Consider the following 9,099-nt stretch of genomic DNA (forward strand, 5'->3'; position numbering starts at 1 on the left):
GGTGGGGGACACCCCTCCGCCAGCAGCGGTCACCCCCACGCCCCGCCGGGCTCCCCCGCGGGTGGATGCTCTCCCCCCGGCCCGGCCCGCCCGGCCCCACGGCGCCCGTTCGGATAAAACGAAATCAAACGAAATCAAACGAAATCAGGGCAGGCCGGTACCGCAGCCCCCCCGGCACGGCTGCTCCGATACCCCCCCCAGTGACCGAGCCCGCCGGGAACCGGGGGGGCCCTCCTGTACCCCGGCCCGGTCGTCAGCACCTCCTCCCCTGGGGTTCCCCAGCCCAAACGAGTCCGCAGCGGCGGGGCCACATCCACAGGGGGAACGGTGGGGTCCGGGGACCCCAGACCCTTCCCCGCTCCTGGGACCCCGCTCCCGGGATCCTCTCCCCCAGCATCCCACTTTTTGGGATCCCCTCTCCCACCCCATCTCTGCGATCCCGGCTTCTGGGGTGCCCACTTCAGGGATCCCAGCTCCAGGGGACCCTGTTCCTGGGATCTCTGCCCCAGGATCCCTGCTCCCAGCATCTCTGCTCCAGGCAGTTCCGCTTTCAGCACAGTGGCGCGGTGGTCCCGGGAGAGGCCTGGCCCCGGAAAGCCCCCCAGCCCAGCGCTGCCCCGGTCCCAGCCCCAAGCACCGTGCCAAGCTCCAGCTCTGGGTAATTAAAAAAATTAATTACTGGGGAGGGGGGCAAGTGAAGAGCTCAGACACGAGGCAGAGTGGGGAGTGAAGGAAATAGTGCTAGCACCCACACCACCAGCCCCCCCATGTCCCCACGGGGCAGGGTGGACCCCCCAGAGCAGGGCTTGGGGGAGGGGGGTGTGATGCCTTGGCTGCGTCCCCCAGCACCCCCAGCTCCATCACAGGCAGAGGCTGTGTTATCGGTGCCTCAATTTACCCTCTCCAGGTGTGCACAGGACCCGTGGGAAAGGTGGCATGGCTGCAGCCCCCCCCCCCAGCTCCAGCTGCGTCCCACTGCTGGGGACTCTGGCACAGCCAGTGCCATCCCCTCCATGAAGGCTGGATGCACACAGGTGTCCACAGACCAGTGTCTTCACTGGAAACGTCCACAGCAGAACCCAGACCAACAAGGGACACGGAGCCACAAGCTGTGAAGAGCCACCTGGGCACCAGGATGGCTCTCAAAAGGGAAGGGGAGGTGGAAGAGGGCCAACAGACCTCAGGGCTCGGCTGCTCCAAAGAGCAGTCGCAGGTTATTCTGCACCATGAGATGTTGCTCAGCCTTCTCAGGCTGTGGTCTCTGGTTTGCGTGCAGCCCTGCACATCACTCCCTGCCCTCCGGCTGCTCCCAGCCTGGGGGTCTCGCCTGCCCGGCTGAGGCAGGCACACAGCAAGGGCGAGCAGGGCTGATGGGACGCGTGGGTGACAAGGTGCCGACACTGTCGGCACACTGCGTGCCACCAGGTGCGTGGAGGAGGGTGTGATCAAAGCCCCGGGGACCTGCTACCATGTTTTGATAACCTTGACCTTTCCAGTTTCCCCAGTTCCTGCTCTGCTGGAAACCTCCTTCCCCCCAGACCCCCAGCGTCCACCAGAACACTCATTGTGGGTCCCCCAGGACACCCACCTGGGGCCCTGCAGCCACTGTGTCCCCCCTGGGCCAGTTGCTTCCCAGGAGGGGGGAAATCGGCTCCAAACCATGTTTCATCCCCCAGGCACCCATCACCACCGCACACAGGCAATTCCACTTAATAAGCATTAAATTAACGTAGTTGGGGGCCTTGTCACACCTCGTCTGTGGGGCCCCGGGGTGCTCCTGGGGGCGCGGGTTCCTGAAGTGGCCCCAGCTGAGATGATGATCCCAAAAGGCAAGGGGTGCCCCAAGGGACCCCGATAAACCTCCACTGCTGTCAGCACTGGGGCTCTGGTCTGGGGCTGGGGATGCTCCGGTGGTCTCCGTGGGACAGACACCCCCAGACTTCCGTGGGTTTGAGGGGTGATGATACCCCTGGCAGAGAAGAAGGGAAGGGGGTCCTGGGGGGCTGGGCAGGACACAGCCCACCCTCACAGCCACGGGAGGGCAGAGATCAGCCCTTCCTCCTGGTTCCCACAGCACGTGGGTGTTTGGTGTGGGTTAAGGGGACTGCAGAGGGTCTGTGGGGCTCAGCGAGGCTGGGGCCAGTGACCCCCATCCCCTCCACCCCACGGGTCCAGCCCAGCCCCGGCATGACCACAGCCACGAGGTGTAGCCACGTGTGGGGAAAAGGGCAGCATGTGTGACACAAGGATAAGGGGGGGGGGGGGTGTCCGGTCACGCAGGCACCCCTGCCCATGTCCATCACTGCTGACTTGGGCCCAAATGGCAGCCCCGTGTGGTGTCCCACTGTAGCCACCAAACCTTGCCACCGCCAGCCCGCAGCTAGCGGCGACCTCCAGATAATTGATGACGATGAAGAAGCAGGATGGAATTAGCAGATGTTACAGAGAGCACTAAACCTCAGGGAGGGAGGATGTGAGAAGCATCAGCCCTGGGATGGAGGAGAGGTGGCCCTGGCTGGGGACACCCTCAGGGCAGGCTGGGGAGGATGTCCACTCGGAGTTGGGAGATTTGGCTGCCAACGGTTTGGGTGTAGGGGTAAACCCTGGGAAATGCAGAGGCACAAGAAGGTGGGCAGCATGGTGTTGCCCCACATCTCTTGTTGCGGCATAGCGGTGGCACCCCCTCATTCCGTGCCACCGGGACCAACCCACCCGGCTGGCGTTGTTCAGAGCCGATCCCGCTGGCAGGCATTGGGGTCCAGGGCAGGGGTGATGGCCACATCTGCACAGGGACATCACGCCACTGCTCACACAGAGCGGGTGGGCTCGTTTCCCGACCAAACGGGGACTTTGAGCCCGGCAGGCCAGCAATAATCATCTCAAGAGCCATCAGCATCGCTGACGTGCTGAGGCCGGCCGGGCTCACGCTTGTGGACAGCTCTGCCAGCACAAAGCGAGGGCAGTGAGCCCAGCCCTGTGCATGCCCCGAGATCACCCTCCCCGCCAGCGCCGGGTGCATTTCAGCCGTCCCCAGGATTACTGCAAACAGCAAATCAAAGCACGCACTAATTTATCCAAGAAGAAATGCCTAGCACATTTCTGCAAGGTCCTCTGCCCGATGGCAAATCCGTGGCCTCCAGTTCACCTTCTGACCTGCCCTTATTCCCTTGCTCTGCCTTTAAACCATGTGACAGGAGGATTTGGCTTAACGTGTGTCGCTCCAGAAGGAAAGGAGGAGAAGGAGCTCAGAGGGCCCGGCGGTAATCGCTGGCTCCCCACCCGCGGCGCAGGGGCATTCCTGCAGCTGTGGGGCTGGATTAAGGTGGACGTGCACTCTGGTCCTCTCCTAAGCCCTGCTGCTTGCTGCTCCCCACATGTCCGAATCCCTTCGTGTGGGTCAGGGCAGGTGGTTTGCAGAGATTTAGCATTACAGGAGCAATCCCTTGGCTCTCCCTTGGTGCTGCCTGGTGCTCGTCCCTTGCTCCAGGTTGGGTGTACATCCTCAAACTGGTGGGACCTTCCCCACACCCTCTCCTCTGCACCCACAGCACCAGGCTGCACCAGTTGCGCTGCTGGGAAGAGCCGGCATCTGGCGCAGCCGGACGGATGGCGGCAGCTCACGGGGCCCGTGCGTGCCAGCCAGCAACATCTGCTTGGCCCTCCCAGCAAGCGGCTGGGCACGGCGGGCAGGAGGGGCCAGCTGGAGCTGCCCGGCCACCCCAGGGCGTTTGGGCAAGAATTAATTAACTTCAGGCTGAGGAGATGCGGGAGGGAGGGAATAGATGCGCACGGGAACACTTTGCGAAGCCCGGGGGCTCGGTCAGGAGGCGGCGAGCAGCGTGGGCGCAGGTGGTGGTGGAGGAGGTGGGTTCGGCAGCGGTGGGGTCGGAGGGCTCTGCCACGGAGGTACCTTGAAAAGGTGATTTCCAGCCGGAGGGATGGACCTGCCCAGGTCATCCCAGCTCCATCCGAACTCGTCTGTCTCAGCAAGGAGGTAGCAGCTGCTGCGATGGGCTGGGGAGGGGGATGCCTGCCTGCCACCCTGCCCACCACCCGTGGGCTCAGCGCTGCTCCCATCCCTTCCCATCCCATCCCCGTCCCCAGAGCACACACAGACACAAGCTGAGTCCGTAGGAGCAAAGCCAGCCCCTCACTTGGAGAGCACAGGGCCTTGCAGGGTGCTCAGGGGAGTGTACCCGGGCGTCACTCTGTGGGGCTACCCCAATGTCCCTGGAAACTGGTGTGTCCATCTCCCAGTGCAGGAAAGGGGGACCGTCCTGGCTGGCTGGCCCTGCTTATGCAAGGGAAGAGGCTGCACCACCGGTGAGCCACGGCACTGGGAGCCACAGCACGGGGAGTATGCACCCGAGGAGGATGAAGGACTGTGCGATCCTGAGAGCTGAGCGAGAGGGACATTAGCTAAGAAATAAGGCTGGTAGCTCAGTACGTTTGAGCACGGGGAGCTGGAAGGGGGGGGAATGGCTGGCCGGCGTGGGTGCTGGCTGTCTCTCCCACAGCCCACGGGAATGGCAGCACGCTGCTTCGGTGCTTGAACCGGAGCAGCAGAACAGGGGGATAAGGGGCGATTAAGCACCCATGTGAGTGGAGCATCGCCCCAGATCCGTGCCCGGGAAGCTCCAGCTCCATGCTCCGAAGCACTGTCCAGCTGCACACCCGTGGCTGAGCCCCTGTCCGGCGGCGAGGTGGCCGCAGAGTGACATCTAACGGCAGCGGGCCAGGAGGGGACACGGCCCAGCAGCCACCTTCCTCGCTGGGGGATGCCACTTCTGCAAGCGAAGCCCTCCCGCGGCCCCCAGCCCCAGCTCCCCTCCAGCAGCACGGAGCTGACAGGACAGGGCTCCTCCTCATCCCCTGCCTCTTCCCGGGCACCGAGGGGACACGTTTGGCCTGGGGACACCTCTGCCCTCCTGTTCAACGGGCTGACAAGGCAGATGGCAGGAAAATGGGGTGCTGTGACCCTGGGCTGTCTCCGAGCATCACATCCCCGATCTCCCACCTGCCCCGCAAGCCCGTCTGTAGACCAAGACGTTGCTCCACAGCGGCCGCAGACCGGCTTGGGGGGATAATGTGGAGGAGAGACCGGGGAAGGAATCACACGCCAGCACGGGGGGAGTCCCTGGGTGAACCAGCCCTGCCCAGCCCCACACCTGCTCGGTTCCTCCCAGCTCTCCACCCTTCCAAAAGCAGGGCAATAAACCCCTTCTCCCAGCTCATCCCAACAGACGCTGGCTGTGCGTTGCTCCAGATTTTATTTCCAGACAGAGGAATAGCATACGGGGAGGCCCTGGCACTCGGGGGCTGCGTAGCACTGCAGCGGGCAGGACCCTGGGACGGTGGCTTTGGTGGGGGGGACAGGAGGATGGTGGCGATGGAGAGGCTGCCCCCAGGCTTGCACCGTCACCAGGAGATTTATTTATTTTTTTTTCTCCTGGGGTTTCACTGCTGGAGAGCAGCTCTGAGCCGTCACAGCTTGCCGGTGCCTGGCACATGCGGCGCACCACGCGCTGTGGCAAGCACAAACCGTGCCCGGCGTGAGAACAACATCCACGGCGGGGAGGGATGAGGGGCACGGCGGGACAGGAGAGGGGCAGAGGGGGCTGGGAGGCAATGGAGACGGGACCGCGTTATCCCCAGGGTGGTGGCTGCCTGGATTCAGCCAGGCCAGAGCTGTGCGCTTCCAGCACGACCTGCTACAGTTGCTCCTGGGCCAAAGAGCCACCGGCTTAGGAAGCTCCATCCATCTGGAAAAGGTTGGGGCTGGTTGGGGAAACCCCGCCCACGGTGGAGCCCGCAGGGCCAAGGGAGCACCCAGACCATCGCCCAGAGGGGGTCAGCACCCGTGTGCGCTGTGAAGCCCGTCTGGGATGAGCTTGCAAGGGGTAATTCTGGTCCTCATGAGGCTTTGCCCCTCCTGCCCTTTCCCCGGTGCCAGCAATGCCAGCCGAGGCTGCGGTGGCAGCACGTAGCAGCCTGGCTGGGCCAGATCCTGGATGGTGTGTGAGTCCGGACCAGCATCCCCCAGCCCCATGCTGGGGCAGCACTGGGATGCTCTCCAGCACAGTGCACCCCACGGACCCCCCCCCCCCCCGCGGGGATCCCCTGGCAGCTCAGCGTGGGGGGGGGTCCTCAAAGCTGGCCCCACTGAGGTCCCTACCTGCGCCTGTTCCTGTTTGCTCCTCAGCTCAAAAGTGTCCTCGGTACCGGACCAGCCCCAAAACATCCTCATCCTGGAAGGGAGGAGAGGGACCTGCCACCCCGGCTCCCAGCCATGGGCTGGCTCAGCCCGGGGTCCCTGTAACCCCCCATTCCCATCCCAGCCAGGCACATTACCTGGGCCACAGCTTCACAGCCAGGAGGGCCAGGGCAGCCACGCAGATCACGGCTATGAGCAGTCCGGCCAGCACAGTGAAGGCCAGGAGGTGGGTGAGAGCTGTGGGCAGAGGGGACACAGGGCAGATCGGGGCTGCTGGCTCGGCAAGACCGGAGGGGGCTCAGAGAGCCCTGATGGGGGGGGGGGTTGGCCTCCCCCAGCCCTTTTCCCCATGGCTGTAGCTGCAGTACGGCCCTGGTGTGGGGTCAGTGTACGTGGGACCCCCCCCAGGCCGTGGGGTGCCCTGTGAGGGGTGAAGGGGACCCTGGGGATGCAGCTGTGACAGCCGGCTGCAGGCGAGGGACACACTTCAGCACCAGTGCCATGTCCCCAGGGTTGGGGACAGCCAGTTGGTGGGTTGAGGACACACCACAGGGGGGTCACAGGGTGGCACAGCACCAGGTTCGACCCCGCGGGGACTCTTGCTGCTCCTGGCTGCCCCTGCCCATGTCACCGTCCCCTGCACTAAGGGGTCAGGCAGGCTGGCACGTTTCTGTGTGTCACCCCATGCTGGATGGTGTCCTGTCCTCTGCCAGTGCCTGGAGACAGGCAGGGAGCTGGAAGGGCACAGGGGAGTCACCCGGCACAGCAACAAGCATCATCATCCTGTTCTGCCATTTGTTGAAGCCAAGCCAGTTTCTCCTCATTTTTTTGATCATTCTGCAGCATCCAACTCAATTTTCTGTGTCCATGGGCTTTTTTAGCCCTTTCATAAAAAGCAAGCTGGGTTGCTCTGGGAGAAAAACTCCTTGAAAGGAAATACCCAGTTCTTGCAATCAAACCCTCCCTCTTTTCCCATCCACCTAAAGATTTGTGCCCGATTCAACCCACTTCTGCCAGTCATCCCCACCGCTCTGAAATCATCTTTCTGGCACAATTCCCCGTTCCCCACCAAGCCCCACCACCCCCGGCACAGCACCCTGGGGGGGCAGCCCCACTCACTGTGCACGTTGAAGTAGGCACCGGCCGTGGCGTTGCCCATGGGGTTGCCGGCCATGCAGGTGTACTCCCCCGAGTCCTCCGGCCCCACGGCCCCGAGATCCACCCGGAGGGTGTTGTGGGAGGGGGACGCGTGGACCCCTGGCGCGGTGGCTGGGGCCAGGCTGGAGGCCAGGAGCCGGCCGCGGCGGTACAGGGTGATGGTGGAGGCCGGGTGGCTGTCGGCCGTGCACAGCACGATGCCCACTTGCCCGTTGCGGTTCTCCAGGAAGGTGCTGACAGAGACGTCCCGGGGGGGGTCTGCGCGGGGGAGACAGGGCTGGCGGTGGGCCATGGCGTGGGACCCCCTCCCACGCTGGTCCAGACGCTCACCAAGGGCTGCTTAACGCATCCCTCCTCTGGGCTGGATCAGCTCCAGCCCACCCAGCCCGAGGTTGGCCATTTCACACCCTTCCCCAGCCCTTCGCTTCCCTCTGCCCCAGCCGGAGAGGCCCTCCCCGGCTCAGAGCATCAGTAGCTGCTGCTAGACAAAACCCCGACGTCCTCTTCCCCAGGTCTGAAGGGAGAGGAGCAGGGCAGGGAGAGGAGGAAGAAGAGGAGGAAGGCCCCCTCGCCGCAGCAGGATGGCGCGGGTGGGATGCGTGTGATGCTGGGCTGGGTGCACCCAGCATTTCAGGGGCTCTGCGCCCCATCCTGCCCGGTGGCCTGTCACCGTGGGGTCAGGGAACACTCACAGAGCACGCTGAGGCTGAGTGGGGCCGAGGTGGCACTGCCCCGTGTCCCGCTCGCCCGGCAGCGGTAGGAGCCGGTGTCAGTGCTGGAGACGTGGGTGAGGATGAGGGAACCGGCCGGTCCCTCCCGCAGCCACCGGCTGTTCTTGTACCAGGTGTAGTTGGCCTCTTCGCCCACCCAAGGGACGCCCGAGCAGGTCATGGTGGCTGTGGTGCCTTCGGGGACTTCTGGCGAGGGCTCAACCGTGACCGTGACGCCTGAGGAAGAGGAGGGAGGCTGGGAAGTCGGGGGGAGCCCAGGACTTGGGTATTCACAGGACAACACCAATGCAACCCCCCCTCCGAAAGGCTTCTGAGAGCCACAGTCCCACAGGAGGACCCACCGGGACCCCGATACGGTGCTCGCCATGGCTCGGGGCCCCCCCTCACCTCCCACGTCCAGGTGCAGGGACGAGGATGCGGTGCCGTAGCTGTTGTTGGCCGAGCAGATGTAAAGCCCCGTGTCCCGCAGCTCCAGCCCCCCCATCTCCACCCGCAGGGAGTTGGGGGCCACCTGGACAGCGAAGCGCGGCTCGGCCGGGCCCCACGTGGAGACCAGGGGTGCGAGGCCGGGACCCCGGCGCAGGGCGATGCCGGAGGGTGGGAAGCTGTCCACGGTGCAGAGCAGGACGGCCTGCCGCCCCCCCCGGGGCTCCACCAAGGAGATGAAGGATGGCTCCTGGGGTGCATCTGCAAGGACAGGGACAGTGGGGGGGGTGTCCTAGCTCCCCCCCCCAGCTCTGGTGGCAGGGGACCAGCCACCAGTGGGGTTTGGGGGGTGACAGGTTTGCTGCTGGCTGAAGGGGGGGGGGAGAAGGGGCGCGACGCGAGGCCAGGGAGCGCTTGGGAACCCCCCTCCCCACCCCGGTCCAGGGGGCCGCGGACTGTCGCCGGCCTGTCGCGGGATGTCACCAGGTGGCGACATAGACCGTCCTCCCAACCGCGCCGCGGCGGCGGCGACAGCGACATCCCCGCCGGGCTGCCCTGGGTCCCCTTTGC

At 64.8% G+C, this 9,099-nt stretch overlaps 1 protein-coding gene across 1 annotated transcript in view; it reads right to left on the reverse strand.

Annotated features, from left to right (window-relative positions):
* Nucleotides 1–2,527: 2,527 nt before the first annotated feature.
* SIGLEC1 (sialic acid binding Ig-like lectin 1, sialoadhesin) overlaps nucleotides 2,528–9,099 on the reverse strand; it is a 35,503-nt gene continuing 28,931 nt past the window's right edge. The window contains exons 19-24 of the mRNA XM_010580841.1: nucleotides 8,964–9,093; nucleotides 8,491–8,790; nucleotides 8,065–8,319; nucleotides 7,334–7,630; nucleotides 6,352–6,451; nucleotides 2,528–2,603 (exon numbers count right to left, since the gene is read on the reverse strand). Of these exons, the coding sequence (XP_010579143.1) occupies nucleotides 2,528–2,603; nucleotides 6,352–6,451; nucleotides 7,334–7,630; nucleotides 8,065–8,319; nucleotides 8,491–8,790; nucleotides 8,964–9,093 (1,158 nt within the window). The remainder of the gene's footprint in view (nucleotides 2,604–6,351; nucleotides 6,452–7,333; nucleotides 7,631–8,064; nucleotides 8,320–8,490; nucleotides 8,791–8,963; nucleotides 9,094–9,099) is intronic.

Source organism: Haliaeetus leucocephalus, unplaced genomic scaffold (genome assembly GCF_000737465.1).
Source record: "Haliaeetus leucocephalus isolate CR32 unplaced genomic scaffold, Haliaeetus_leucocephalus-4.0 Scaffold741, whole genome shotgun sequence".
In the NCBI taxonomy this organism is placed as follows: Eukaryota; Metazoa; Chordata; class Aves; order Accipitriformes; family Accipitridae; genus Haliaeetus; species Haliaeetus leucocephalus.